The sequence below is a fragment of the Amblyomma americanum genome, chromosome 10, assembly GCF_052857255.1.
Source record: "Amblyomma americanum isolate KBUSLIRL-KWMA chromosome 10, ASM5285725v1, whole genome shotgun sequence".
NCBI classification, from domain to species: domain Eukaryota; kingdom Metazoa; phylum Arthropoda; class Arachnida; order Ixodida; family Ixodidae; genus Amblyomma; species Amblyomma americanum.
In genome coordinates, this window is record NC_135506.1 from 21,740,637 (window position 1) to 21,767,766 (window position 27,130).

Genomic DNA, 27,130 nt, shown 5'->3' on the forward strand with positions numbered 1-27,130 from the left:
AAAAAAAAAAAAGGGGGAAAGCTGCTACAACGTTGCAAACACGATTATGTAATGGAGACATATCTCCTGCAGCGATGACTCCCCCATGCGATTTTTTTTCTCAGGACAATAAAACACAAAATTCTCTCGTGACTCGATGGGAGTGAGGACGTACGTACGTGCTCAGCAATGGCTCACGTGACCCGACACTCAGCACGGTGCAAACGTTTTGGCACGAGCACTATAAGGTAACACTGGCACAAAAAAAAAAGTGTGCGCCAACTCTTATTTTTCTTCTCTTTTTCATCTCTAGAAATAAAAACCCTCTTTGTTTTGCCAGTGGTCTTTCAAATGACCAATGCAAATTTGTACTTGCTAGTTTTTTGTAGTTGCCTCGGTTAAGACCTGACTAGCAACCTCTTGAGTCGTCTGGCCCCTGTGCCACATCTCTACATGGTGCTGCATTAACAGGCTAACGAGACGAAAATTCGATCGGATGCCTTCTTTCAGCTGCCCCCGGACATACCAGCCCGAGCAAACCAAAGGAACACCTATTTGGGCGAGAGCCAAATCGCCTCGGTCAGTGCCGCCCGCTATGTGGCCCTGAAAGGCGAAACCTTGCAGTCAACTGTGACAGCACACCACGAACCACCGCACATTCTAGCACTTTTCAAAGCAGCTGCAGCCTTTGACCCCACCGATCTGTGAAGGGCGTGCTCTCTTCAGGGACTGCTGGCAGCTAATGACATCGGACCAGAAGCGAGAAAAATGTGCGATGACAGCCTTGGATATCACACGAACCTGTGTGCGAAAAGACAGCAGCATTGGAAAAGCAAATCAAGGAAAACCGCCTGCCTGGCGTACAGCACTAAAAAGGGATCATCTGAGCAAAACACAGATGTGTAACCGGGAAAAAAGAAATGGCTGGTGCTTCCTTCTCACAAATTCAATTTGCTCTGTGTGACAAAAATTTCCATGAAGCTACGCGTGAATCCCACTGCAGCTTCATAGTCATGCAGTGTTTGGAGGCGGCCATCAACTACCTCAAGAAACCATGGCAAACCAGGCTTATGAAGCGATTTCACGATACCAAAGAAAGAGTCCTACAGGATACTTCGAGAATTGGTCATCAGTGCTACCCTGTTCCTCTACACACAGCACTGCAGTGCAGTGCAGCACAGCCTTGGTGAAAAGTAATCAGGCTGCGTGATCTGCTCTTGAGCTGTGTAGTGGGGCACCTATGATGCACAATTCCAATCTCCCAGCAATACAGTACCACAACTTCCTGTTCCAGCAGCCGGCTTGTCTCACAGCTTCTTAAATCAAGATTCTGGCTCAAAATCATCTCAAAATCAAACCTAAAGGTAACGCACACACAGGCAAAATGCAAATGATCTATGCGCTGTTAATTAATCGTGAAAATGAAAGATAAGAAAAAAATTTACCGTATATACTCGTGTAGGGGCTGCACTTCCAACTTGGCAGCCAGAAATTCAGAAAAAAAATAAAATGTCGGCTAGAATTGTTTCATGTCTGCATACTTTTCCCATGCGTACATTCCCCTGGGAGCTATCAGATGAAGATAACTGCCTACGACACTTGGTACAGGCCACAGACCACGTCGTCCCATGCGCCAGACTCTGGCTGGAACCGCGAAAACACGTTACCTCAACACTTCAAACTCATCTTGGTGCGCTCAGCACTCGGGGCCAGAAAGGACAAAAAGTTATGTTGCGCAACAGTTAGAATACAGTGCACCCAAATTAGCGGCGAGTTTCCTTGCAGCGACGCAGGCACCCGCCAAGCTTGGGCGTTAGTGTAATGCATGCCATGGTAGCATGCCATGCGCTTGATGTCGCTAGGCCTAGAGTGTCTCGCATCGAAGCCACAGCGAAAATGCTTTGGATCTAATCATAGCTCATCGTAATAGGTCTACCATGTTACCAGTTTGTTATCACATAATAATCGCGCACTAAAATGAATGTATAACTGATTTCCGCAAGGCCTTTGATAGGTGAACGTGCAAAAAAACAGGCCAGGTAAAGGCCGCCTCACACCGACAGCTGCGGGTCGCACACGTGGAGTGCTGTTTCGGATCATTGGCCAAGGCATACAGTCAGTCGAGCGCCTGACTTTCGGAGGATCTTAATAACTCATGACCATATGTTGTTTGCCAGTACACTGATTTAGCAACCTGTTTCACATCAGGAGGTCAATTCGCACTGGGCCATCGGGTGCGCGTCCTATCATCCATACTTTTAGTGCATTGTGTACTTGAAGGATTCGCTGGGGCTGCGTTAAATTATCATAAAAATGCGTGTCCAGCATAACTGGGGAACGCGTAATCTGGGCTCCGCTATAGCCGAATAATTTTACCAAAAATATGATGGTCCTGTGTAAGGGTCGCACCTCGTCAAAACCGTTTGGAAAAATGTAATGTGACCCTTAAATGAGCATATATGGTATTCCGAGCAAAGCGATTTGAACTGATGTCTTAAGCATTTAAAATACAACGTTAATCCACTGTGCCACACAAGCAATGATTGAGCGTTTTCAATAGTGCCCTTATTTGTTATAAAATTTTTCTATTCACCGCTAGATGGCGCTGCTTAATCAAATGCTGTGGTGGCTAAAAGCAATTGGTGGCTAAAAGCAAGACAGGAGTAAAATTTCACAAGACATGGCTAGGTGGCTTGAGCCACCGCCCGATGTAAAGGGTTCAGCCGTATCCATCCATCCATCCATCCATCCTGTGGGACTGTATCATTGAGAGAACAAGTCATGTCTCATGGCACACCTGAAGCAACTAAATTTGTGTAAGGCAAGGGTTCTCCTCCCCTTTCAAGATTTTTAGATATCTGAGGATGTTGCAAGTGCTCCACTGACCTGAAGACTTTTCACCAAGGGTGTACATGTTTTGTCGAGCAGAGAAATTTTTCACACCCACTGTGCTCTGGAGGTGCCTGGCTGAAAAGTAATACATCCACCACCTAAATAACATTTCAGATTAATCATGTGCGACTCTCAGCGAAAGGATTTGTGCAGTAAGCATACCCACCTTGCTCTACATGTCACTGTGCTCCAGGCCTGCAACACCAGGCCGATTCCCTCGTCTAAAAACCCAACTTTGTATATAAACTGCCCAATTCGAGCTCGGCACCTAAGGATCTTCATTCATCAGGACAAAAAACAAAAACCCAGACTTATATACGAAGACAGCACTTGCTTCTCAAGCAAGTATCTGCCTCTGGTCTGGACATGACCTGAAAACTGACCAGTCAAGCTCACCCTTCAATACCTTCACTCTAAACCAACCATGCACGTGCAATACATTCCACACCAGGCCATTACAAAATGAACAGCTTTCGCCTTCAATACATTCACACCAGGCCATTACAAAGTGAACAGCTTTCTCCTTCCTATGTATGCAAAAAAACGCAGAACAAAAAGCGATGTCCACAGCCTACATGCAACTTCATCACTGCGCCAACTGCTTTCAAAACCTGCCACTGCAATAGAAGAAAAAGAGCACAGGGGCAAAGCGGAGAAGCGCTGAACGAGATAACAAAAAAAAAAGAGGCTGTTCCTCTTGGGGTGGCCAGACAAACCTTACACACATTCCGTGCAGACGTTGAACACACACTAACTGCTAACTGTCGAAGCACTGTGGATCAAGAATCGGGATGACACGATGTAAGTGGAATCGAAATGAGACTGCCACACCCCTCAGTGCTTTCGACTGCGCCCCTTAAAAGCTCTCCCAATGCTTGGGGAAAGGGATTGAGATGAATATGATGGAACAATGGGAAGCCCACAGCCGCGCAACGTCGGCAAGATAGGAAGTGTCCCACGCACATGCTCATTTCCAGTCTTCCATTCATCCGCATCCTTCTACGCCGAGCAAAGACACGCTCTCCACCTGCTCAGACACAGCATGCTCAGGCAGCATGGGGTAATGCATCTGTGAGGACTGGCTATCAACAGGACTGCAAGCTGGCTGAAGAGACTTAGAAAAAAAGCCTAGTCAAGGAGTCCAAAGCAAAAACAAAAGGGGGGGGGGGGGGGGTGGGGGAGAAAGAAATGAAAGCTTCTCCTGGCCCAGCTGAAAACATGCAAGCCCAAAAGTCCAAGAGCATCAGATTTCAAGCCAAAGGCACTGCAAAAAAAAAAAAATCAAAGCATCCAGTTCGAGATCAGCTTCAAATTTTGCAACAGCGCCGCTGGCCCAAATATGTGCAGCTCTATCATAAAACTGCCACGAAAAAGAGAGGAGAGAAGAGCAAAAATCTCAGCCTGCTGGTGGCCCCTCCACCACACCTCAGTCCTGCCTCATCAAACATGCCACACAAAACAAACGCCATGCAACAACCATCAACAATGGTTGCCCGTGAACAGCCCCCCATGTCTTGTACCAACGGGAAGCATACACAAGCTTAACTCGGACACTTCAAATGTGCTGAAGCACTCCACAACATCACACAAGGTTGCAGACCGGCATTCATGCTGCTGCTGAGCAGTTACGCCACCTTGGCTGTTGCTGTGGCGAGGTCCCACTGCATCGAAGCGTTCATAAACCAACACATCCGCCTTCCTTGGTGCAGCCTTGGCGCTCTCATGCCGCAGTGGTGTGCTCGGACCACCATACATTTCATAGCAAAGAGCTTGCGTGCAAACACTGCAATCATTCTTTTTTTTTCCCACCAGGACCTTCACTTCAATCCAGTGAGACCTGCTGCAGGTTTCCACAGCTGTGCTTCACAGTAACCGGGCTTGCCACAGGGGCTCAAGCTTTTGCACGCAGCTGGGTGCCTTGTGCAGCAAAAAGGCTCACACACACACACACTGCAACTCCGCTTGCACTGTTGAGCATCCGTCGGCACTAAATCAGACTTCCCTGCCCGACGCGGATGCATGCCTGCTCCATGACAAAGGGCATCCATCAGCGAGGAGATCTCCTGAGAAGAGTCCAAAGAAGACATGTGTCAACTCTCCTGTCAGAGGCCGTGCTCAGATGCTGGTGGAGTAGGAGCGCTTGCGCTTCCAACAGTCGGGATGGACCTTCTTGACCTCGTCGGCGCGGACCTTGGCCTCCTGTGAGTACAGCTTCTTTTCCTCAGACTTCATCTTGCGCCACTGGTCGCCCAGCATCACACTGATGGCCCTGCGTTCCATAGTGAAGTTGAGTGTGATGTATGTGCACATATTTTTATAAAGAATACCATGAGCATGACATTAGACTTCTGTCCTAGCAGTGACAACATTCTGAAGCAGGAAAACCTCCCTGTGATACGAGCAGACCAGGCAGATAAAATCACACACTTGAAGGAAAAAAAGGATAGGTGTTATTAATGGAGGCACCATTGGGAACAAAGGTTCTAGGCCAGTGGCAAAAGCAATTTTGGACATAGGCGACATGTCTGTCAGAAATCGCATCATTTCTCAAGCAGAGATTACAGAATGCGAGTTTAACTTTCACTTACACAAGTGCGGTCTTGACCCGGAAGTTAATAATAGAGCTGTCAACTTCATTTGTAGCTCACGCATCCTAGAGACTTTTGTTCCCGAATGTACATGAACCACTGGCACTAAGTGGTATGAATGCAGTGCAATATAAGTGGACAACCAAATGCACTTCAATGAATTTGAAACATTTTTTTCATGAGTGTAAATATTTAAGTTCGAGCTTCCTCAATTCACAAACTGACGTGCCCTTTTGAGCAATTCCAAACTTTACAAGTACTTAAAGCTGTTACCGTTACTCAATTCATAGGTCAAACAGAACTGAATTACCTGACTCCATGCCCGGAAGGCGCATGAAATTCACAATATTTTACTAGCAGTGCATTCTGTTCCCAAGCCATGTCGTGGGCATGCGGTACCTGTTGTCCTTGCCAGGGTGCAGGTGTGAGTACTCGCCACGGTGCTTCTGAGCAAACAACATGAAGCCATTCATGGGCCGTCGAGGCTTGGCCGGGTCAGGGCACGACGTGTGGCGTGTCCTGGTGCTGACCGACTTCTTGGATGGCGAGCACTGCACAGACACTGCTGCCGGTTCCGAAGGTGCCGTGGGCGCTGGCGGGGCTGCTATGCAGTGCCTGCACAGAAATAGTGCAGTAAAAAAAAATCTGTAAGCCTGGTTTTACTAGCAGTAATTTGTGGCTAACCAATAACGAAAAAATAATTGGTTCTTTGGGAAAGGAAGGTTGCAGTAGTAGTAGTAAAGAAGTCATGGAATGATTAATTTCATCTCCTGCATACTGGAGAGGTTACACTTTTCCTTGTTACAATTAATGCAGCATCAATGAAATCTCTTCTACTAAAAATTGTTTTCATTTTAGCTAAGGAAGCCTAGAAGACGAGAAACCAGAAATGAAGTTATTTTAGTTATTTCAGATTTCCTGTCTGTGGCCTAATAGAGTTAATATAAAATAACAATCACAACACAACTTTTCGCACTCATTTCTACTTCGACACCGTTCTCTAGCAGGAAAAGCAAAACTGATTTAAAAAAAGATGAAAAGAAGACAACTTTTGAGGTCACAAGCACAGAAAAGTGAACATCACTGTAACATTTCTTGCCCAACACTGGCCACTAGTGAACACCGAAAATCATTACTGGCCACTATTAAATTCACTAACAAACTGCAAACTGTGACCACCTGCAGTATAAGGATGATGCAACTGTCTGATGACACAGACTAGGTATTCTCAAAATTGCTTTTTGAGAATGCCCTTGAGCTCTTTGGACCGTCTTTCTGGTTCCCTAAGCACTCAAATCAATGCCTGCCCATCCCTATTCTTCACTGCCAATAGCTACGGCCAGTCATTATTGATTTGTAAGCACTTCTTGAAAGGCCCGCTAATCTGCATGCATTTATGCATATATTTCGGCCAGGAAGAGGCACGGGCAGCGACATGTGGTTCCCTTAGCACTTTCTGAAAGCTGGTGGAAAACCTAGAAGCCAAAATGTTTGAGAACCTGTTGCAGCAACATCGGCAGGTGCCATTAGTAATGCTGCTAAACACAACACAAATACAACAGAAGTACACCTACAATCTCAGCACACTAGCTGAAAGTGCTCCTGCAGATTACAGAAGGCCAAAAGAAAACTTCTTACCATAGTTCTGATGTTAAAAGTTTATGGGCTTTTAACGTCCCAAAGCGACTCAGCTAAAGTTGTGAACACAGAATAATCATAACATTCCTCAATGGGCAGTATTGTGATGTTGCCGTTAGCGCTGCAAAAGCTAAATAAAGACAGCTATACTTACTTACTGAAAAAAAAAAAAAATATCATTAGTCCATGCTAAACAACCTGCAAGAAGTGAAGAAAGAAATGCACTTAGTAAAGTGCACAGCCCAAAATGAATGCTTGCAATGGGCTGCAAAGTCGTGGGCTCTGGGCAGTAATCTTTAACAAGTGGCTTACTTTTGCCATGGTGCTGAGTGTGTATGCAGCTGAACGGTCTTCAGGGGTAAGCGGCAACACTCTGGAAACATGAAAAGAGAGAAAAAAAAAAACGAGTGTTTGGTACACACATATAATGAAGCACTGAAAATAAATAAATAAATCCTGCTACAAATCACCACTAATGTTTATGTATGTGGTTAATGGTTTATGGGTTTATGGGATGCCGTAATGGTGGGCTCAGGAAAATATTGACCACCTGGGGTTCTTTAACGTGCACAGACATCACGCAGACCACGGGTCTCTAGCATTTCGCCTCCATCAAAACGTAACCACCACAGCCAGGATCGAACCTGCATCTTTTGGGGCAGCGTGCCGTTCGGTATATCAAGTATTCTGCAGAACATGAAATGTTCTCACTGTTTGATATAAGCAATAATTTGATATATCTGGGCTCGACTGTGCACAAAACTGCCACAAATCTCATATGCTCACAAAAGAGTGGCATGTTTTCTGCTTCCCCATCTGCTGCAAATCACAGAACTGCTACAAGTCACGTGTGCTCGCCAGCGTCACCTTTATACTTGAAGAAACCCTTCAGATTGTTTTGACAGTCATATTCCGATGCATGGACTCCATAAGGAAAGTCCTGTGGGAATCAGTGTCAGGTTTAAGCATGCTGCGTAACGGCAATCATTTATCAAAATCCCTTGAAAATGACAACTCCTTCCAACTGAGCACCGCTGTCAAGCTATGGTTTGGTTTATGGGGGTTTAACGCCCCAAAGCGACTCAGGCTATGAGTGACGCCGTAGTGAAGGGCTCCGGAAATTTCGACCACCTGGGGTTCTTTAACGTGCACAGACATCGCACAGCACACGGGCCTCTAGAATTTCGCCTCCATCGAAATTCGACCGCCGCGGCCGGGATCGAACCCGCGTCTTTCGGGCCAGCAGCCGAGAGCCATAACCACTCAGCCACCGCGGCGGCGAAGTGTCAAGCTATCAAAATGAGCATGAGATTCGAAGCTGCATTGGTGCGAACAGATCTGTTCCGCTGGCCAGTGCTTCAGACTACTATGCCACAACTGTAGCCACACATCCTCACATTGTTGAACAGCCAGTCTCTTGTGCTGTGATCTGGATGTCGTCGCCTTCATCAACTTCCTGTGTTCTTGCGAGTAAACCTGCAGTATCTCGCGCTGTGCTTTCAATGCCATCGTCTTCAACATCTTCCATTCATAAATTGGCGACAATCAGTGTGTACGGCAGCCATGGCGCCACGTATAGCGATAAATGTGTGTGTGTGCATGTGGAATGCTACATTATATCGCACACCAGGCTGAACACTATCTAGACGTCTGTTATTTTTTTTTCCTGCAGCTCAGAGAATTGGTACTGCTGCACTGTTGGTTGGAAGGCTACTGAGTGGCAAAACTAGTGAACTGTTAGGCTAAGACATCATGACATACCCATGGGTGAGACAGTCATTATTGCAAAGGCCATCCAATGACAGCGAGAGGGTAGGCATTCCTCTACTCAAGCCAGCCTGCGGCATTGAGATCTAAACCCTTCCCAGTCTGTCTCAGTTGCCGGGACGATGTCTTGCTATTCCTTCCATACCAACCCGCCCTCCAGCCCTTCCATCTCAACCCCCCAGAGCATATGCAGGAGGCCGATTCTGTATGGTTCCTTGTTAAGCATCAGCTTGCGAAATACCGAGACCACTGACAAAAAACAATCGTGGCAAAGACCACGGGAGGGTTTCTTGGCTACAGAGCACCAGTGCCAAGAGATGGTACAGTGCTTACAAGGAAAAGCGTAGCCCTAACTCCACAAAGTGTTAGTTAAGAAGGAACATCATCAATTGGGAAGGGAATGGTAAAATGCACACTTGGTAAATTTTACTCCTTGAAACAGGATGCTTGGAGGAGGAAACTCTCGCAAGAAAGGGTTGTTTCAGCAGCGCCCTTTGTCCCAACAACAATCCCCCCTTCCTTAGGCAAATGTCCTCTCATTAGAATCTTCACAACTATTAAAGACAAACTTAGAACTAACCGAAGTCGGCCTGCATCCATAGATTACTGTGTTAAATTGAGACAGATGCTACTTTCATGGGAAACAGTGCTTTCATAAGCTAGAAAACGCCAAGCAATTAAATACACGTGTTGCTACAATCGGCCGCTTTTGCACGCAAACTGCTGCGCATCAAGAGTATTTTTTTGTGCGGATCCCTGAGGCCGGGCTACACCAATCCACTGAACGGAGTCCTTTTTGGCTTTTGTGTCGCAAGTTCGAATCAGGTGGCCGGAAATGGTTTAAATCCGATTTTCTCACCAATAAATGAGCCTTTTGCTGCCGGACTAATGTCAACGCAGACAGAAGAAGTCAAAGAATCGATTTTTACTGACGAACAAAAATTAGGTGGAGTTGTACTGCTCAATGTACACTCTAAACATGAATATGCCATATGCGAGTAGAAAGACAATAAGATGTCCTGTAGCGCACCCCCTTTTATAAAAGGAAATACGCTAGAGAACAGCTTACTCCCTTTTTACTCCTTTCATGTTTAGGGTGCAGCTGCAAGCTCACTTTTGACTATAACGCAGCCATGCACCACTCACTGAATCCTTCTCCAATTTCGTTAACACTAAAACTTCGTGTGTTTTCTAGAGACGCAGGTAATTACAAAGCTGAGACTGCAGTAACTGCTGTGCATCTTCTGAGGTGCAGTCTAAATATTTGTGGGGCTTAGCTGCCTGCTCAGAGTGCTCCTTCACCTGGGAGTGTCGTCGATGATCCCCATGGGCTGTGTGGCGTGCGGACCTGAGCCCGGCGGGCAGTGGGAGACAGCATGGCCCAGGCGTGGGGGCAGCGGGGGCCGTGCATAGGAGTGGAGCGCCGACAGGCTGAACGACCGTTGGCGCCCCGGTGGGGACAGTGGCGGTGCTGCTCCCTATTGGGGAGGGACAAAGGGGATGTCGGGAGCATGGAGGAGGGGGGAGGGAGCAGATATGTTATTTCTGTATAGCTGTAGACAGGCCCTCAAGCACATATTCCTAGTGTTTTTCTGAAAGCCAACCACCTGAGATGCCATGTGACTTTTTTTTGTCTGCTGAAATTTTTGCGACAGTGCGTGTCAATAATCTAAACAGTTGGCTTGCCAGGATGAAAGACTGTCCCTTTCTTGGTGAGCAGGGTATCTTAACGTTTGGTTTGGGTGGATTGGTTTATGGGGTTTAACGTGCCAAAGCAACTCAGGCTATGAGGGACACTGTAGTGAAGGGCTCCGGATAATTTCGACCACCTGGAGTTCTTTATTGTGCACTGACATCGCACAGTACATGGGCCTCTAGCATTTTGCCTCCACCAATATGAGACTGCCGTGGCCAGGTTCAAACCCGTGTCTTTCGGGTCAGCAGCCAAGAACCATAGCCACTGAGCCACCACCGCAGCTTGGTATTTTAAGGCAACTTCTGATGCCCACAACTTGAGCATTTCACATCAATTGCATCATATATTTTAAGAACTCTACAGCACATACCAATGCTGCCAACAAGCTACTTCTGGAGAGCTAACCGTCATCATTTTTTGCAGTGCATCTAAGTGCTCCAATAGACCCTTTGCGAAACTCCATAAGTCAGCATCCCTGCACAGCAAGCACCCCTTTACCATGGCGACGCAGACCGTCCTAGGGGAAGAAGTTGGGTGTAGCCTTACAGACTTCCACTCCACGAGCAGCACTTTGACACAGCTGCCTTTCACCCTTCCTAGCTAGCTACAGCGACGGGGAGGGCGAATTGTACCTGCGAACAAGAGCTTAGGAGCTTAATCTCTTCATCGTGACAGCAATTAAAGGCAGAAGCATGCAGGAAAGGGGTATGGCATTAATCTGACGATAGATGTCTAGAGTGCTGCACCATATTTCTGCCCCCAAAACCGATTTGGCCGCCATGGTGAAGGGGTTTACGCTATGCAGAGAAGCTGACTTCCGGAGTTTTGCAAAGGGCCCACAGCCACTCTGTCCACCCATCATGGGCAATGCCTAAAATCCATGCAGATAATTCCAACCTGCCTTTTTTTTTTATCCTTTGAGCAAAAGCCTTTTACCTATGGAAAAACTGGAGGCAGCACTTAAGCTGAGTCTTAAGGGTATGATGCAATAGCGTTAATTGGTGAATGCCCATGTATGCGGAAATGTTCATTCTATACTTCAGATTCATAGATTGCTGGGAGTCCTCATGCCCATCCTGGCACAGTGGTGCAGCAGTTAAGCGCTGCGCCACTGCGCTGCAATGCCAGGTGCTACCACCGGCGGGGCTTGTGCGACCCAGGTTGCCCTTCCCGAGCAACATCTCACGACCAATCATTAATTTAACTGCCACCTGCCATGGTGAGCAGTTTGCTCACAATCCCGTGAACAGGTTGTGATGTCACAAGGTCATGTGACCTTGGTGGCCCACCTGCCACCTAGGTTGCTTCTCTGGGGATTTTTTGTAGTATTTTAGCTCACCAGCCAACGACGCCGGCTTTTTTCCAACACTAGACCCTTACTGCTATCGCATTAAATGTTAGCAGTCCGATGTGTTTCGGGGAACTCTCCAAAGTGAAGTAAATTTGAAACAAGGGAGTAATTACTCATTAGAATCCACCGAAGCGTAGCCATGCAGCTACAAGGGAAAGCTATACAAAATTCTCAGAAAACTTAGCAGTTGAACAAAAAAACGTCACAGCTAAATACAAACAAAAACGAACAAACGTTCTCACTTCAAATTTTTGATTAATTTAGGCCTTGCCCTGTCCTGTGCCAGCCATCCTGGTAGTTGTTAGAGCAAATGGCTTAAACAGGTGGTGGTTTTGCGTTTGATCCCTGAACCAAGATGAACTTTCCTTCCACTAAGACGTTTCTGTCAAAGCTGCATATGTTTCCCTTGTAGCAATAAGGCTGTGTTTGGGTGGATACCAATGAATAATTACTCACTTAAAGCAAGGGAACTGCTCCCACCACAAGCCATCATACCCATTTCAACACTACCAGCAAGATGACTACCATCATTTCCTGCACTCTGACAGCATGCCAGCCTTCCATCTACCTGCTCCTCCATCTGAACATGTGTGCACCAACACTGTGCAGAAAATGAGCATGGGCGGCAGCAGTGGCTCACCACGATGGATGACGATGACGATGAAGGAGGGAGGACAGGCGGTGGCGAGTCCCTCAGGAGAGGGCTCTCGGGGCTCGTGGCGATGATGGCCAGCTCGTGCAGCCGGTCGAACACCACCTCTGACCCAACTGGATACTGGGGCCAGGATGACATCACAGGTGGGCTTGTGTCTGCACACCAGCACACACACACCAGTGATTTCCCTACACACCCCTTTGCTTTTCTGAAGGCACCCCCCTAATTAGTAACTTTTTTTTTTACACATGATTGGGAATTTTGTCAACTTTATCATTAGTGTTGGAATCATAAATGTTGCTAGTCCTATGCGACATATTAACAACACAAATAATAAAATTAAAAATGACTACCACTTCTCCTATGCCCTCAAAAACCGCCCTTCCCCCCTCCTCACAAAAAATCAGACCCCTCCTCACGATTTTCAATTCCTGGATGAACTCGTGACAAACACAAGCTATACTCAGCAATGGGCCTCAAGCCAATTCTACCAATTGTCTCTGAGAATGTGGTGGTGATGATGACGGATAAACTGGCAGCCACAGGAAACACTACTGTAATGACGTAGGTTGTAGCCACTGCTGGAACAGCATGAAAATTAGTAGGAAATCTAAGAGAAACAAGATAGCTAGCTACCAGTGCATCATGAGACAACAAGCTGTGTCCTGCAATGAGCTGGAAGAAAGACGAGAGAGAAGGGCACTTCTGAGAATCAAAGCTGCATCCTGCAAAAGGTTGGTGGAAAACCTCTAGCCATTGATGGTTTCTTCTAACAACTTGTACCACTTGGCACGCATACTTGCTGTAACAATAATCCACCGACATGGCCATCAGTTACGGACAAATGCTATTCAGACCTCTACATTGAAAGGCAATGTGCCGGCTTTTCCCCGCAAAAATAACTTGGTTCTACAACAAACGACTCTATGTACTGATGCCCACTGACTTCACACAAGCAGCATCAACATTGCGCTGACATACGTTCCCTTTCCACGATGTTCACCAGCTCTACAAGAGCATCAACAACATTATGCTGACATACATTCCCTTTCACAAAAAAACATCCTTCTCAAAATATATTAGCAACATATATCTCTGCTGCTGTTGCCAATAGCTACAAATTATGGCCAACAGTAACACCGTGTATTTAAGCATTGCCTCCACAATCATTTAGAGGCCTCAGTGTTACGCACACTGGACAGACGAAGGAGAGGTCTGCCTATTAGGGAGGACTGAGCCTTTCACCAAGCTGAGAATTCTGGCCTCGGGAAAGTGATGTAGGCCCCCAAACAGGATAAAGAAAGGTGGAAGAAGCACCTGTCACTCACCCATGAGCCGCTCACTGGAGACGTAGGCCGAGTCCTTGCAGTCTGTCGATGTCTCATCCCCAGAGCTGGTAGAGGCACCACCGACGCCAGCTGTCGGGTCCGGACTGGCCCCGTCACCTCCTGACCCCCTCCGGCTCATCATGGGCATGCTGGCACTGCTGCTGCTGCAAGGTCACACACAAGATGGCGCCATCAGTGTGACTCATGTGCACAGGGAATAGCCAGGTTCATGCACGTATAGATTTTGTGTCTATAATAAAAACTGCCTGAATTGTTCCACATGCAGAAAACTGTCAGAGTTAGCTGTTGAAACACTATCCGACATTCTGTCAGCACACTCGAGACATTTAAATGGATGTCGTCAACGAGCAGTGCACTCACACTCACACTAGAAGCATGCAGACCTGCACAAGTGAAGGCACAGCACTTACTCGCAGAGCCCAGGGCAGAATGTTGCAGCCCCAAAACCACTCGGTTCATTGCAGGCACTGTACGGCTACTATTTTGATATTGTTTCAGATTAAAATTGCTAAGCTCCTGCTTATTTTTTACCACTTACACCAGGCTGCCAATATCATACCCACAGCATCGGGGTGTATGATGTCACAAAAAACAAAGCCATATGCTCTGCAGAACGCATCCTGACCAGAAGCTGCTGCATGCACGACGATATATAGTAAAGCCTTGGGATTTCAGTCCTCCCTGTTCTATCCCTAGTAGCAGCCTATTTGTTCAGTGACAGGGAGTGAGAACGAATTATTCTGAATGCTCGCATCACTGCTTGAGTGGGCGTACCACCTCACTCGCTACGTATCACTTAAGCATCCTGGCATACTATTAGACACATACAAGCACTGCCTAGTAAAGGGAGCAGGTTTCAGCCCTTCAGCATGGCTTGTATTCCTTACCTCCATCCATTTTGCCAGAGCCCAGGCCAATAACACTTTTTTAGCAAGGAAAATTTACTAAATATAGCAGGTTCTTGGCTATGGTGAGCGTTAAACCAAATGTTTCCACTGATTACTTGCAACCTGTGTGATGCAAGAATCTTTTCAGGCCTGTTAGCACTGATGGGCTTGGCTTTGGGTGCCTGTATTAAGTGGAAATCAGTTCCTCATTCCTTCCTGTTTTTTGCAACAGCTCTCATCCAACAGCTTGCATTTATGTATGTAAACTGTTGTCACATGTTCTGTCAAACACAGCGACATCACTAAATATTTTTGCATGGCCACGCTTGTGGGAGCAAACACAAAACATTATTGTAGCAGCTTTTTTTTTTTTTAATGCCTTTTTCCAATTGCTGCTTGAGCTCCATATACTCTATGTCATGAAGCAAGCACTACCAGTATTTTATATCTACGCTCTTTCTACCACTGCTGAGCTTCTGAAACTTTCATTTCTCTTTATGCCAAGATATCCTTTTACACACTATGCACTCAACTTTCCCCCTCACAACCAGGCATTTGAAAAAGGTATCTTTTTTCTTCTGTTACCAGCTGTATCTCTAATGAACCAAAAACTATTGACCAACGATTTGTTAGCTGCAATGGTGCCACTTTGTTGCAGATATACAGCAAGAGAGCTGGATTTACATAGTCAAAGTGTGTGCTACCTGATGGGAGGCTGTCATTATCATGCATGCCTTTAAACACTCTTGCCCCGGCTGTGCAGCTTGTGAAAAATGCACATGCTGGGCCACAACAGAGAACTCGTCATTTCTCTATGCCACATTTAAAACGCATGATACTATAGCTCAATAATATCAGTGACCAAAGTGACACTCATCTGAACAGGTGACCCACTGGGTTCTTAATCTTTGTTCAAATCACGAAGCGACTCGTACTCACAGCAATAGAACGGGGTATTAATTAGCAAATCACAGATGGCATGCCGTTTCTACCAGCTATTTTATCTGATGTGAGTTTGGTTTGGTTTATGGGGGTTTAACGTTCCAAAGCGACTCAGGCTATGAGAGATGCCATAGTGAAGGGCTCCGGGAATTTCGACCACCTGGGGTTCTTTAATGTGCACTGACATCGCACAGTACACGGGCCTCTAGAATTTCGCCTCCATCGAAATTCGACCGCCGCGGCCGGGATCGAACCCGCAGGCCAGCAGCCGAGCGCCATAACCCCTCAGCCACCGTGGTGGCCCTGATGTGAGTGAACACTAACACTACCACATGGCAAATCTGTAATTAGCCTCTGTACATAAACCCTTCCCATTTCTGTACACATGCCGCTTGGTTACTGCCAAGGTAACCCAATTCTTGTGACTCATAGCACTGTACTTTACCTATTGGTTGCCATGTGTTTAATTTTAACTTCAACTCTTCTTTGATATAAGAACGTAATGCATTCAGCATACCGGCATGCTTGCTTGCTTGCTACACAGTGTTGTACCCTTTAGGCTCGCTTGTATAACACTCATCTCAGCTCCTGAAACAGAGCACACAAAAATGCTATATGCACCGGTGTCACGACAAATATGCACATGTTCCACTACCACCTGTGGAACAGTGGTGTTTTCCCTCCCTCATTCCTGGGCGCACCTAATTAGCATGAGGATCATGGTTTCCTTCCTGGACACACTCTGTGGTGCATATAGCATGAAACGTTCAAAATCCACTAAAACAGGAACAAGCCTTTGAACGATGAAAGAAATTGGTCACAAAGTACAAACACTACTACTCTTCTACAATTTCGGGAAACCCCCATATTTCAAATGCAAAAACAAGCAGTGCCTTAGGGTGTAAGGCAGCATTGTCCAAGATAACATTTCTTAAACATAGGCAGAATGTGCAAGTCACTGCACCTGGGACTGAAGACATGGCAACGCAGCAGAAGCAGCAAATCAAAGAGAAGAAGATTAGAGGATAGTGCTGTGATTGGGCTCTGTAGTGGGTTTTTATCTATATCAAGCCCTGCGTAAGGGTGCAGCAGAGTAAGGTAGTTGCAGGAGAAAGGGTCTCACTTACTTTAATCTACTCAGTTTTAAATGTCATACTGGTTATGCAAATATATGCAGGCTTGCCCAAACTAACAAGCTGCAAGGCTATACCATTCTAGCCTTTGTTGAATTCGGAGAAGGCACCCATTCTTTTCTTTACATTGCATTGAAATATTAAAACAAAAGCTACAGCCCTCAATAAGAGCTGAAAATGAACTGGGGCACACTGCAAAGCATTAGCAGATTAACTTGGATGCCCTGAATTATGCGAATGACACATATCAGTCACCGAACCAAACAAATAGTAAAAAACTGTGCCTGCTCATTGCGTGTATACCCTTGCATGTCTGGCAAAGTAACTAACTTTTACATTTGTTTGATAATTATTTAAAGCTACAAAAACATTTCTAAGTAGAGAAGTTCTGTTCAATGAGTCAAAGTAATTTTCATTTGATTATTAATCTTTAAAGCTACAAAATCATTTCTAAATAGAGAAGCGCTGTTCAATGAGTCATGTTGACAGCTTCCAGTCTGCTGACACTGCCACCTTATCAGAGGGTGAGCTATTATTGCTGCTCAGTTATCATTCTTTCGCTTGCATCAAGGCTGCTGCATTCTCTGCAGACATACAGAGGCCTGACAATCACAAATGATATGCCACACATGGACGTTGTTTACTGGGCAATCTCTCATCATGTGTCATAAGTTTAATCTGTGCTAAAAATGTATTTGGTAGCAAAATGTAGCCCACCCTATCAATTGCAATACATGCCATTCACAGTAAACCCGGCTGCACCTATAATGGATAGCACAGTTGACTTCTGATAATCAAATCTGAACTTGAAGTGGACAGAAAATTTGTTTCAGTTACACAGCGTTTCAGTTACACAGCAGTTACAAGCCCTTTCAATGCACTTCATCTTGACCAGATCAAAGCGTCAGTTTGAATCATCCAGCGACTGAGGCAATAGATAGGTTTAAATCAACAAGACTCCACAGTATTTACTTTACTGCAAAAGGAGCAGGAGGTATTCATTGAGGTCATGCTACCAGATGGCGTGAGCGTCGTGGCAAGCGCGCCATGTTTGATGTTGTTTCACGCTGGCTCGTGCAGTGTCGTGGTACGCTGTGAGGTACCCGGCCTGAACTGGTTGTAATCCATAACATCTTTGCACGTTCTTAAATGTGTCAATGTCCATTTTTCTTTGTCGAACGCATATTGAGCATGAAGTTTGCTGCAGAATTCTGTGCCATGACATAACTGAGCAGAAGTGGCCTGCTGCACGCAAGAATGTACAGGACTTGCAGCTTTTAATATCAGTTGATAACTATCAGCTACTCATGCAGGTCACATCGTGGATAAACAGCACATGATTAGTTACCCAAAATCCAAAACTGGCGGCCGCTGACCCGAAAGATGCAGGTTCAATCCCAGCCACGGCGGTCGAACTTTGATGGAGGCGAAATTCTAGAGGCCCATGTACTGTGCGATGCCAGTGCACGTTAAAGAACCCCAGGTGGTCGAAATTTCTGGAGACCTTCACTACGGCATCCCACTAGCCTGAGTCACCTTGGGACATAAACCCCTCATAAACCATAAAACCATAAACAAAACTGGCGCCGCAGAAACTCATATTTCCGGTGGCTGTAGTCCGTGAACTGCTGAAGCTTCACAGACGGTGTTTTAGCAGAAAGGCAAAGAGTCATAGTTGCCATTTTTACACAACAGAAAGGTAGAAAAAATACTGTCATGTGCTTGCAACATGAATGACAGACCTAGCGATAATGTTTTACAGTTTCAATTGCAGCAGTGCAGCGTTACTTCGAATCAAATGCACATGAACTGGAATCTAGGCCGGTTCGCAGCGACGCGATGTGCAGTGATTTCGCTAGATTCTGCAGCAACACATCACTTTCAGCAGACAGAGATGACAAGTTAAGCTAGCTAAACGAACAGACACATTTAATTACCTCTCCAAAAACGGCACTTCGGCCGTCGGCACCCTCAGCATGGCTCTTGGGCTCGCCTGCTTCTCAAGCAGTTGCACCCTCTCCAGATTTGTATTCTTTAATTCCTTGGCCTGTCAATAAACTCAAGCCGTGCACAAGGCGGGCTTCGATATCGGTGAATTCAATGCGCGGCAGCAGTCCTGTACATTGCACACCACGCCGGCGCCTCCACATTCCTACGGGTCGACGTTTTCACAAAGTGGAACCTTTTTCAGCGTGCCCGCTCTTTTATATTATGCGCAGTTCACGGAGTACCCACTCAGCCACACAGTGTTACAGGTTGGACAGAAATTATTTGCGGCGAGATGCGAAATACACTCACATTTCACACATCACCAGCGAGTTAAATGCAGCGACTGGCTGCAGCGACTGCGCGCGTGACCAACAACATGGCAACTGCCGCACCGGCCGCTAGTGCCGCTTGCGGATGACGTCATGTGAACACCTCTGACCAAAAATGTGTGGCGCAAAGTATGAAGTGCTGTGTTTAGCTGCTATTCTCCCCTGTCACAGCGCTGAAATGGCCTGTCCATAATGATACACTGACCAGTCAATGCAAATAGCGACTAGCACAGGATATCAGATGGGTAAAGCACAATTACAACCAACTATTCTCTGGATCAGTTACAACCCATTCTAGATGGTACAAAAATGGTGGCACAAACTTTTTCCCAATTCCATCAGTAATTCTTATTTTCACCTGGGACAGCTCTGCTGATTGGCATTTGTAGTACATTAAATGATGAATTGCTGCAGAGACAGCTGTGCAAGAAGCAAGGATGAACTGCTCGACATTGTGTCGGATAACTATTTCAATGGGAAAATAATTGAACTTTGGTTGCTTTTATTAAAGGTCTCCTGGCACTAATGACCCTGCTCGTCAACAATGCTTTTGGCCTCTCCATCTGATGCAGTTCTGCTTGCTGAGCGACTTTAATGTGCCCAGTGTTTCGCAACAAAATTTACATCCGTCCAACAGCAGCCACTTGGCATTTTTTTTCTCATTTTTTCAGCTCATTAGAGTATATGACCTTAAATAGTTTGCTAATTTTCGCATGCATCTTGGTTCAATGCGTACCAGTATCATGGATTCGTTGTTTTGCAATCATGGCAATATAGTCAGCTCAGTTGTTTCAATCGATGCCAGGAATAAGTGATCACCACATAGTAGTAGTGATAGAGCTGTACGAAAGAGTTGAAGTAAGCAGGTCACATTCAAAAATGGTATTCGTGTACAGATTCTGTTGGCTGTAAAGCACTCAAATACCTTCAAAAAATTTTTTCACACCGTTCAAGCACAGCCTTCATTCAGGTTCTTCCCGAGTAATGCAGCTCACAGTTTTGCTTACGATGTCACTATTAGCTCTGACAAGAGTTGAAAACTGTTTCTGCGGGCTTTAAAAAATTCTTTAATGTTGCACTGCAAAATCCTCTTCAGTATAAATGATCATTCCTCGGTACTTCTGCATTCCAGTGCTGGGATAAAGAGAACTTTGGTGACATTCAATTATTTGTATTAATCACCAGCTGACGCATTATCTCAAACCCCACAGGGATCAGCTTTAAAGTCCTTTTTTTAAATTCCGTTTGCTAATTTATAAATTACTAATGATTTTCCCCCAGGTCTTCAACCTACAGCCCAACTTTATGCTGACACCTGCATCCGACATTTTGAGAAGCACCGAGATCTGAGAAAGTTTGAGGACCGAGGCCCCACGCAATGCCCAAGAGAGTGTTCAGACATCTCTGGCTCCGACGTGAGGGTAATAGAGAAACACAGGCTGTTTCACAACTGCAATGGTAGGAGCACTTGGAACACCAGTGCTTGTATTGACAGATCAAACAGACAACACACTGTAACAAAGGAAAGAAGGAGGGCAGATAAGGAACAACAGAAAGGGTGCATTATGACGCGGAGTGAGGCAACAAGGCCCACAAAGATTAGTGAAGTGGGGAGTGTAATGGCCAGAACTGGTGGACGTTAAAAGCGACGAAAAGGTGTCTTCCGTGCTCAACATTTAGCTAGTACAGCAGCCCAAGCTTTATAACATTGCAAGGCAGATCAAAGGTTAAATGTCTGGCATTTGAACCAGGTGCTAAATCCACAAAAGAGGGGGAAGGGGTGCATTTTCGAAATAAGCAGCCATAGAAAGCTCAGCAATTAAGTGAAGCAATATGACTGACACAGTGACCACACTGCTGATAAGATACTATGCGTCATGCTCCTACCTCTGTCACGGTTCTGAAGTGTGAAAGGCTAGCAGATTACACTAATGGACGACAAGGAAGCATTCTGGAACCTAATAGATTATCTCTCAGCTGACCACTGGGAGCAGTAAATTGCCTTCCCTGAAACTTTTCGAATGAAACTGTTTTCCTTTGCTAAATCTGCTCCTTGAACCTTCTTCCTAACAACAAACAGGCTAAACAAAACAAGACTTTGTTGCTGAAAGTTTCCTAGTGCAGGCCTTCCTGTTCCACTATATTATCTACGTACAACCTTAGTAAAAAGTTTAAGAGCCCACGGTGTTTTGCTCCTTGGCTGCACCTTGTGACTTATGTATTCCCAGCACTCCAAATCTCTTGAAGGTAAAAGCAACACCGGCCCTTCCCACTTTTAAGGTTCGGACTTCCATGGACACAACAAAAGCCTCACCACACGGCTTAGATTGCAAACACCCTTGGGCTCTAAACTTTTGACAAAGGCTTACCTCAAACAAAACATTTATATGTGCACATAACTACTACCTCACATTTTCTGCTATTTCTATATGTCACCAACAAAATCTTGCTTTACTCCTGGGTTGTTTCCACATGAAAGGTAATATTAAAATTTCCTGGTATTTTAAATTTGGCTGAAAAAAATTAATACGTCAGCAAGACCCAAATAGAAAAATAGCCCCTTCAGGCGCTGGGTCCACATATGTGGACGCGACTTAAGCCTCCTCATATTTTCGTACCCAAGGCGAATTTCCACCTTTGAGTACCGCACTCTTACCATTCTGACCCTCCCTGCTAAGTTTGTGGCGCCATCTCTTGCAGCTATTGTGAAATGCGTTTGTAAAAAAAAAAAATATGTGCATCATGTTGTTCTTTGGCGGGACGATAAATAGTTTTCTTTTTGCATTCTATCTTTACAAATGATCGTGAATGGTGCAATTTAGGGCTCGGAATAGGTCGATCTGTTAATGTAAAAACGGCACACCAAATTTCATCATCACAGACGAAGAAAAAGTGCTGCGGTGGACGTTCAGAGTGGTGTGTCCACATATGTGGACATGGCGCCTTAATGCCGAAAATATCAGTGGCGTTTTCCCGCCACAACACGCGTTTTTTTTTGTGCACGTACGGTAGGAAATGGGCTAGCTTACTGCTTACGGGCGTTGAAAACTATTCTTGTGCAGAGAACGTTGGACGACTCCAGCACTGAAGCGTTTTTTCATGAAAATAGCCGATGTAGAAGCATCTCCAAAGAAGTGCAGCCGACCGAGCAATAAAGACCCGCAGGTGGTTGCAAAGAACAGCCACTTAGCTGAGCCGCTGTCAACAAACACAGTGCGCTATGACCAGTGAATAAGGTCAGGGAGGTCTAGGAGGGTCTTAGGCCCCCTACCAGTATTCAAAAAGGGATCTGAGACCACCTGTGCTAGATTGTAGAACGCATGAATCCAGAGGAAGCAACCATTTTCAGTGGCAGTCAAAACATTTTTTCTCTCGTTTTGAAAATTTCGCTTCAGTTTCTAGCAAGAATCACTACATTTTCTATGAAACCCGAGATGGAGAAAAATACAAAGTGGCAGCACTACACAAGAAGGGATGGAAAAGGGGAACCCGCGCCCTCACACCATAGTCAGTTCAGAGCTGGCCGCTCATCTTGAAGGCTACAGAACAACAATCAGCACATTGGTAGAGTGAGGGGACATTTTGTTTCAGGTCTCTGACATAAATTGAGCAAACAACGACCTTTAAAAATCACTTCTCATTTTTGTAAATACCATGTGTAAAACAGGCTGCAAGATGCTATCTCTCTCTCCCTTTCCACCTGTGCTCAGATCACTCGAGACCCCTTCGATGCAGCCGGACTTGAAGTATTACTTATGGTGAAACCAACCCTTGGCCCCAAATTCTGAATGCGTTAATTACACAACGGTGCTGACGTGAAGGCTGCACACCTAAAATCCACGTTCGGTGTTCGAAATACGAAAATTTCCTCTGCCCGTCGTCATAGAATGACTGGTTTTTTCTGTTTTATAAGGCATGAACTACAGAATAATTCCCTGAAGCGTATATTCAGACAGCTAAACATTTATTCATGTCTAACGATCAGTTAGAAAAGGCACGCAAATGTAGCAGTGTTTACGTTCATGTATCAGGTTTCAGGCGCTATGTCCACAAATGTGGACACGGATAAAATATGCTCAAATACGAATATTTTTGCGTAATTTTTTGCACATCACTTCTGCTTGGTCTACTGATCGTCAGTTATGCAAAAGATGGTTTTTTCTTTAAGCAGATTTTATTGGCGCCTGAAGGGGATAGAGATATTCTTTGCAAGACATTTTTTTCTGCAGATATTATGCTCCAAAGTAGAAGAAATTACTTTAAATTGGTACCTTCTGAAAGTTATTGCTAATAAGAAACATTAACATTTCAGCAAGTTGGCTAGACATGCTTTGCGAAGACTGGCACAGCAGGGCACGACACACATGAGGAGAGAACATGTTATGCGCATCGGTTCCTGCTAAGCCACTCTTCACAAATTATTAATAAATTGCTGCCTGGCCCAGAAGTCTATGCTGACACATTCATGCACTGACACATACACTCATGTGCCTGAATATAAATAGTGAATGACACCATTCTGTATTAATATAGGAACCCCCAGAACGGAGAGAAATATTGACATTTCTGCATTTTTAAGTTAATTTGGAGTCTAAATTAGACATAATTTAGGAATATCTTTCTTAAATTTTTTGCCAGCAATGCTTGTGCTGAAGTTGATAAGAGCCACCATGTTGTTTATTAATTTAATGGCAAATGTCCCGATTTCTGCGAAAATGGCCATAACAAAGGCTAGAAAACATGATGTGGGACAACGGTGTATGATAGTGCAATAAAAACCAGAAGGTCAAGTGATCTAATTAGTTTAACATGCCAAAAAAAAATTGAAAAAGTACTTTTTGCTGGTGCAGAGAAATCATTTTTTTCTAGAGTTCTTTCAGTGTGGTGACCAGGTGCCTACATAATTGATGATGCACATGAAAACACAGTGACTCTTATAAACATTAACATAAACTATGCTATTATAAGATTTCAGAAAATATTGCACAAATGTTATGTGCCCATACCTGGGCTTAAAATTTACGAAAATGCAGAAATGCCAAAATTTCTCCTGTTTGGCACTCCTATTTTAATGCAAAATGGCACTGTTCATCTATCTCTGGGCATGACAGGGCTAAGTGACAACAAACTTCTGTGACGAGCAACAGTTCATGAACAATAATTTTCAGAAGATGCCCAGTTTGAGATGCACCTTAAAGCATGACACCCGCAGAAAAAAATTTTTTCCTTTAGATGATTGCTCCTATTATTCTATTTGGGTTTGTCCTAGTCATATTAATTTTTTCCAGCACAGTCTAAAATACCAAGAAACTGGTGTCTCCTTTCACATGGAATGACCCTTCTTCTAAACCATTGCGTAGTTTTTTTCAATTCCATTCATATCTCCTCGTACATCAAAACAAAGCAGGATTTTCCAAACGTATCTCCAAACCTGGCAATACCTCAATATCATCTCGTAGTCATAATGCTCCAATAAACATTAATGGTGACTCATCATCTTTTTTCAGCCAGGCTGCAATAATCTGTGGCAACACACTTGTATTTGATAATCACTAAATAAACAGACAAAGATGTACCAGAGAAAAAAAAATCAAATCAGCAAGCAGCTGATACCTAGATCATGTGAACACACTTGAAAACAGTTGCCCAAGCTAACTGTCTAGTGAATCTCGGTGCTACCGAATTAACCACAAACAAGTTGCTATCCTGGAGCACAAAGAATGCCAGCATAATGCACAGGCAGCCAGAGGACTGCATTCTCTGAGAGTTGCTTTACAGTAAAACAGGTCAGTTCCAAAGCCACACCCTTCTGCCGAAGGACGGAGCTGCCGCTAACAGCAGCAGCCGTCTTCCTCTCAGATTTGATAAGCACTGACACAAACAGCTTTCGAGGGCTGCCGTAATCAAGCTCTGAACGCACTGCCAGGTAACGAGCTTGTTTGCACGGTCCAAGATAGTGAAAGACCATGGCACTGAGGCTGTGCGCTCTACTTGGGTCGACGTTGCTTTGGCTATGGGCCAGAGCCTGTGGTAACAATAAACATGGCATTCACCTGTGCAGTGAACCACATGCATGGTCACTCACTGCGACTTTAGGTCGAGTGACATTTTTTGGGCGTCTTTGGTGTGCCTCGTGCTTTCAGCTCCTGTAACTAATGTCAAAAGAATCCGTTTATGCCTATCTATAATTCCCCCTTCAATAAACTTTCACCAGAGTTGCCCAGAAACTAATGCGGTGTGCTGGGGCTCACAACACAATAGAACCTTAAGCACACCGGTGCAATTATGGAAGATAAAATAGTGCATCGGTGCCATTTATTGAAGATGTCAGGACAAACTGCATCCAATTTTTGTTCTTAGTAAAAATTGATTCCACAACTCTTTCTGGCTGGGTTGATGTTTTTACTGCAGCAAAAGAAGCATGTAATGCTGAGAAAATTGGATTTAAATGTTCAACATTTTTTTCCCAGCCTCCCAATTCAAACCTGCAACATGAAAATCCCCCCCCCAAAAAATATGCCACAATCACTGTTCGCAAGTGTATAGCAGTGTAGATCTTGCTTCAGGGACCTGCGCTAAATCTGACTAGACGTCACGCAATTCACTTGAAAAACGAGCAGTTGTGGCAATGTAATCTATCTTTTCACCTTCCCTAGCTTGTAAAAACTCAGGTTTCGGTTAATATGGTTTTTACCATTAGAAGAGCCTGTGTGCTGCATTTCCATTGCCTCGAGCAGTGTGTTATGTCAATCACCTTGAAGCAGTGCGGAAATTGTACAGAAGAGCGGGTCTCCCAAATTTCCACAGATATCAGTTGGAAGCTACCCTACATATTACATAGGAGGTGTTACCAATTCTTATGGCTAAAAATTCAAATTCTGTTATCCTGACATCCGAGAAGCGCCAGCAGCTTCTCCGGGGTACAACCATATTCTGTATCTACTCCTGGTACATGGGCATTTATTACTGCAGTAGAAATTTCGGCCAGCCTTGACAATTTTGAGATAAAACAAACGCTTGTCCAGTAAGTGGAACAGGATATGCTTTCTTTCTTTTTTTCACACGCAAATGAAACAATTTTAAACGTTCCCCAATTCTCAACGTTTTCTCCAGTCCATTTAAATTTTAGTAATGACTAGTACAGTGATCACAACTCTCCCATGGCTGCTCCTATGAGCTTGAAATGACTAAGGTGACCGCTTACACCTCCAGGTTCCACTCTGACAAGGGCATGCCATTTCTGCTGGTGCATACTAACCAGTTTTAAACACGGATACAACTAAAGTAAAATGTCTAAAAGACACAAAATAATACAATGCAAGTTATTTTCAAGAACGTGTGCACAAAAATAACATCTTTTCTTCCAATACAACCACAAAGGTCTTCCCACAAGCAATTACTGAAAGAAGCACGGATAACTAATATGTTTTGCAAGTAAGCAAAATGGTATGGTATGCGGAGTTTGATGTCTCAAAACTGTGCACAGGCTGCAAGCAAGTAAAGTACAGATGCAGCCATGTTTATTTTTTAACAAAAAAGTGTGTCAGAACCAACAACACCAATTAGTGGTTTTTTGAGGAAAGGAAATGATGCAGTAATTCTCTCCCATCTGGGTGGACACTGAACCCCACTGTAAGGGAAGGCAGGAAGGTGGGAGTGAAAGAAGAATGAGAGAAAGAGGTGCCATCGTGGAGGTCTCCAGAATAATTTCGACCACCTGGAGATCTTTAATGTGCACTGACATCACACAGCACACAGGAGTCTTGCGTTTCTCCTCCATTGAAATGTGGCCGCCGCGGCCGGGTTCGAACCTGGATACTACGGCTCAGTAGCCGAGCGCCTTAATGACTGAGCCACCAACCACTCAATTCAAACTTGTGAACACATTGCATCGAAAGGGACTCCGTGATCGGTGTTTTGAAGTGAATGGCAGTG

At 44.9% G+C, this 27,130-nt stretch overlaps 1 protein-coding gene across 1 annotated transcript in view; it reads right to left on the bottom strand.

Moving 5' to 3' along the window:
- Positions 1 to 4,738: 4,738 nt before the first annotated feature.
- Positions 4,739 to 27,130, bottom strand: part of LOC144107568 (uncharacterized) — a 32,715-nt gene continuing 10,323 nt past the window's right edge. The window contains exons 2-7 of the mRNA XM_077640640.1: positions 13,895 to 14,058; positions 12,552 to 12,721; positions 10,167 to 10,342; positions 7,410 to 7,470; positions 5,859 to 6,073; positions 4,739 to 5,140 (exon numbers count right to left, since the gene is read on the bottom strand). Coding sequence (XP_077496766.1) covers positions 4,987 to 5,140; positions 5,859 to 6,073; positions 7,410 to 7,470; positions 10,167 to 10,342; positions 12,552 to 12,721; positions 13,895 to 14,058 — 940 coding nt within the window. The 3' untranslated portion in view covers positions 4,739 to 4,986. The remainder of the gene's footprint in view (positions 5,141 to 5,858; positions 6,074 to 7,409; positions 7,471 to 10,166; positions 10,343 to 12,551; positions 12,722 to 13,894; positions 14,059 to 27,130) is intronic.